The following is a 2,520-nucleotide window of genomic DNA, read 5'->3' as shown; positions in this document are numbered from 1 at the left end:
ATTTTAGTCAAATTAACATGCCTATAAAATTGATTTTTCTTCCAAAGATGAAAAATTCTCGACCTGACCCTCAAGTCAAGGGAGAAAATGTGACTTAACCCCTCTCTACAGAAGACAGTTTCTAGAATATTCAGTTATATAAGCTCACTTGTTTTCTCAACAATTCTGACACTTGCAACTGATACAGACTCGGTGGGGGGGGGGGGGCGTGGAGGGAGACAAAATAGGCATTTGGAAAACAAACAAGTCCCCCAGATGCTGGTTGTAAAAGCTGCCATTTCTGGACTCGTATGCGCCTTCTTCAGCAACCACAGTGAGAGATGCTAGAAATCTGAACCCCCGCCTCGAGCTGTGAGTGACCTCTCCTGGGAAAGGAGAGGAACCAACTTTCTTTGCTCGTGTGGTTCCAGCCACTCACCACGCCAGCAGCCCGGGACGAAGCCTGAATTGGCACCGAGAACCGGGCAGATTTCTCCTGCTGAGCTGGTGTGGACGCTTGCTCGTGTCTTTTTTTTTTTTTTTTTTAAGAAAGAAAATGTCAATCCATCTTTATTAGGGGGAACTCTGCACTGCAACTGCCTTAAATAATGCAAGCCCTGCCCCACCCCAGTGCCTGGTGGGCTCAGACGATCATCTCCAGCTGCCGGGCATACTCGATGACCTGTTTGGCCAGCTCAGTGGAAGGGATGGTGGTATCTTCCGGCTTCTGCTGCTGGCTGGCAAAGCTGTAGTAGTTGTTGAGGCCCAAGACCCACTCTTGCTTCTTGGCGTAGTCTGTCATCTTTTTGGGAGTGTTGAAGAAGAGGATCCGGGTGGCCTCGGTGAAGAGGATTTTCTCATAGGCCTTCTCGATACAACCAGCAATCTCATCCCTGATAGTGTCAAGCAGGATGTCGATGAAGAAAGTGTAGCTCTCGGCAGGAATGTTGCCTTTGGCCAGGAATACCTTGTTGTAGCTGCCCTCCATCAGGTATTGCTCGAGGGACACCGGATGCTTGATGTACACGTTGGTCTGGATGTCCTTGGCAGGCAGCCATTCCAACTCTGTGTGGAACTCAGCCACCCGGTTCTGGGACAGCACGAAGAGGAGGTTGAGGCCCAGGAGCTGGTGCATGTAGGCTGACTCTGGGAGCTGCTCCTTGTAATCGAAGTAGTAGCATTTGAGCTGGGCCATGTACCGCTCGAAGGAGGGGATGTCCTTGCGTAGGATACTCCACTGAGCCCTGATCTCCAGTATGTCATGGGCCAGAATGAGCTGCTGCTTGGTCAGTTTGGTCCCTGTGGTTGGCAGGAAGTTGAGCTCCAACAAAACCAGCTTGAGACGGCCCAGCTCTTCCCCGCACTTGCTAAGATTAGGGCTTTTCCGGTTCCACTCTCCCTTGAGCTGCTCGTACATGCCGGCCGCGGCTTGCAGGATTGCGCCCGAGGCCGCCGCAGGCCCCGAGCTCGAGGTGCCGGCCACCCCGTTCACCGCCGTGGCCGCCATCTTCCGTGATGCGGCAAACCGACCGCTCGTGTCTTAACAAGCGCCGTTTTGTCGGGCCCAGAAGCTCCGTAAGGAGAATCAGCAGTGTGTGCCCGGAAGCAGCGCTGTCTGCTTGAAGCTGCCATCTTAAAAGGCAGCTGCTCATCAGGGCCTGCGTTATAAAGGGTTTACGCAGGAGGTACAAGAAAATCACACTTATTCCAGGTATTAAACCAGGAGGAAATTCACAGTGATCCATGTGACTGTGTTTGTGTCTGAGTGACAGGGACCCCTCTCCCCAACGTGCAGTCCCCCCCCCAAGTGGAGATGGGGACCACGGGCATGTGGACGATGACCGGGCCGGGTGGGGGGACAGGTTACACCGACTCAGCCGTGGACCGGAGTTGATCGGAGGAAGCAGACAGCCCCTGCCTGCTGGGAAGTTTTCTGCGGGAAAAGCATGTGCCGTATTGTTCTTTGTGTTATGATACAACGGGCTTTTTTCCCTAACAACCTAAGAACGTGTATTGTAGAACTGTAAGTTGATCTCTTGGCTCCAGTCTCTTTGATTTGGGACAACTTCTGAGGGAGTGACAGCCAGGTTTTGACTCTTCGTGCTAGGTAAACTTGGGGCTGTTTTCCTTGGCACCCGGAGACCTCACCTGTCCCAACTCCCAAGGAAGCCAAGGCCCTCTGGGTCTCCTTGGCAGAATGAGCCTTTGAGCTGAAATTCTACGTGTAACGCATCCTGTCAAGGTGGAAAGAAAAGCTTTGAAAAGCTGAATCCACAGACGTGTGTTAAGTAAACGGGAGGTGGTTGTTCATCTGTGAGTCCCCGGAAGGTGGATGCCATGCAGGAACGTCAAGAATGGCATCCGTGTCAAACTGGGGTCGAAGAGTTTAAGAAAATAAATCACACTTTTTAAAATCGGGGTATAGTTGCTTTACAATGTTGTACCAGAAAGTGAATTAGCTATGTGTACATAGACAACCCTCAGAATGGGAGAAAATATTTGCAAGTAAAGCAGCTGACAAGGGATTAATCTCCAAAATAT

The 2,520-nt window shown here is 51.3% G+C and overlaps 1 protein-coding gene across 1 annotated transcript; it reads right to left on the bottom strand.

The window, feature by feature from the left end:
* Window positions 1–507: 507 nt before the first annotated feature.
* Window positions 508–1,512, bottom strand: LOC122434167 (26S proteasome non-ATPase regulatory subunit 8-like). The gene has a single exon (XM_043457370.1). The coding sequence runs from the start codon at window positions 1,484–1,486 to the stop codon at window positions 623–625; it is 864 nt and encodes a 287-aa protein (XP_043313305.1). The 5' UTR covers window positions 1,487–1,512; the 3' UTR covers window positions 508–622.
* Between the last annotated feature and the right edge of the window lie 1,008 nt (window positions 1,513–2,520).

The sequence above is a fragment of the Cervus canadensis genome, chromosome 33 (assembly GCF_019320065.1).
Source record: "Cervus canadensis isolate Bull #8, Minnesota chromosome 33, ASM1932006v1, whole genome shotgun sequence".
Classification (NCBI taxonomy): Eukaryota; Metazoa; Chordata; class Mammalia; order Artiodactyla; family Cervidae; genus Cervus; species Cervus canadensis.
The sequence above is the reverse complement of the archived record's forward strand: the minus strand, read 5'-3'. Positions and strand labels throughout refer to the sequence as shown.

Excerpts from the sequence above, each read along its gene's own strand:
- LOC122434167 (XM_043457370.1), bottom strand. The coding sequence starts at position 1,486 with ATGGCGGCCACGGCGGTGAACGGGGTGGCCGGCACCTCGAGCTCGGGG.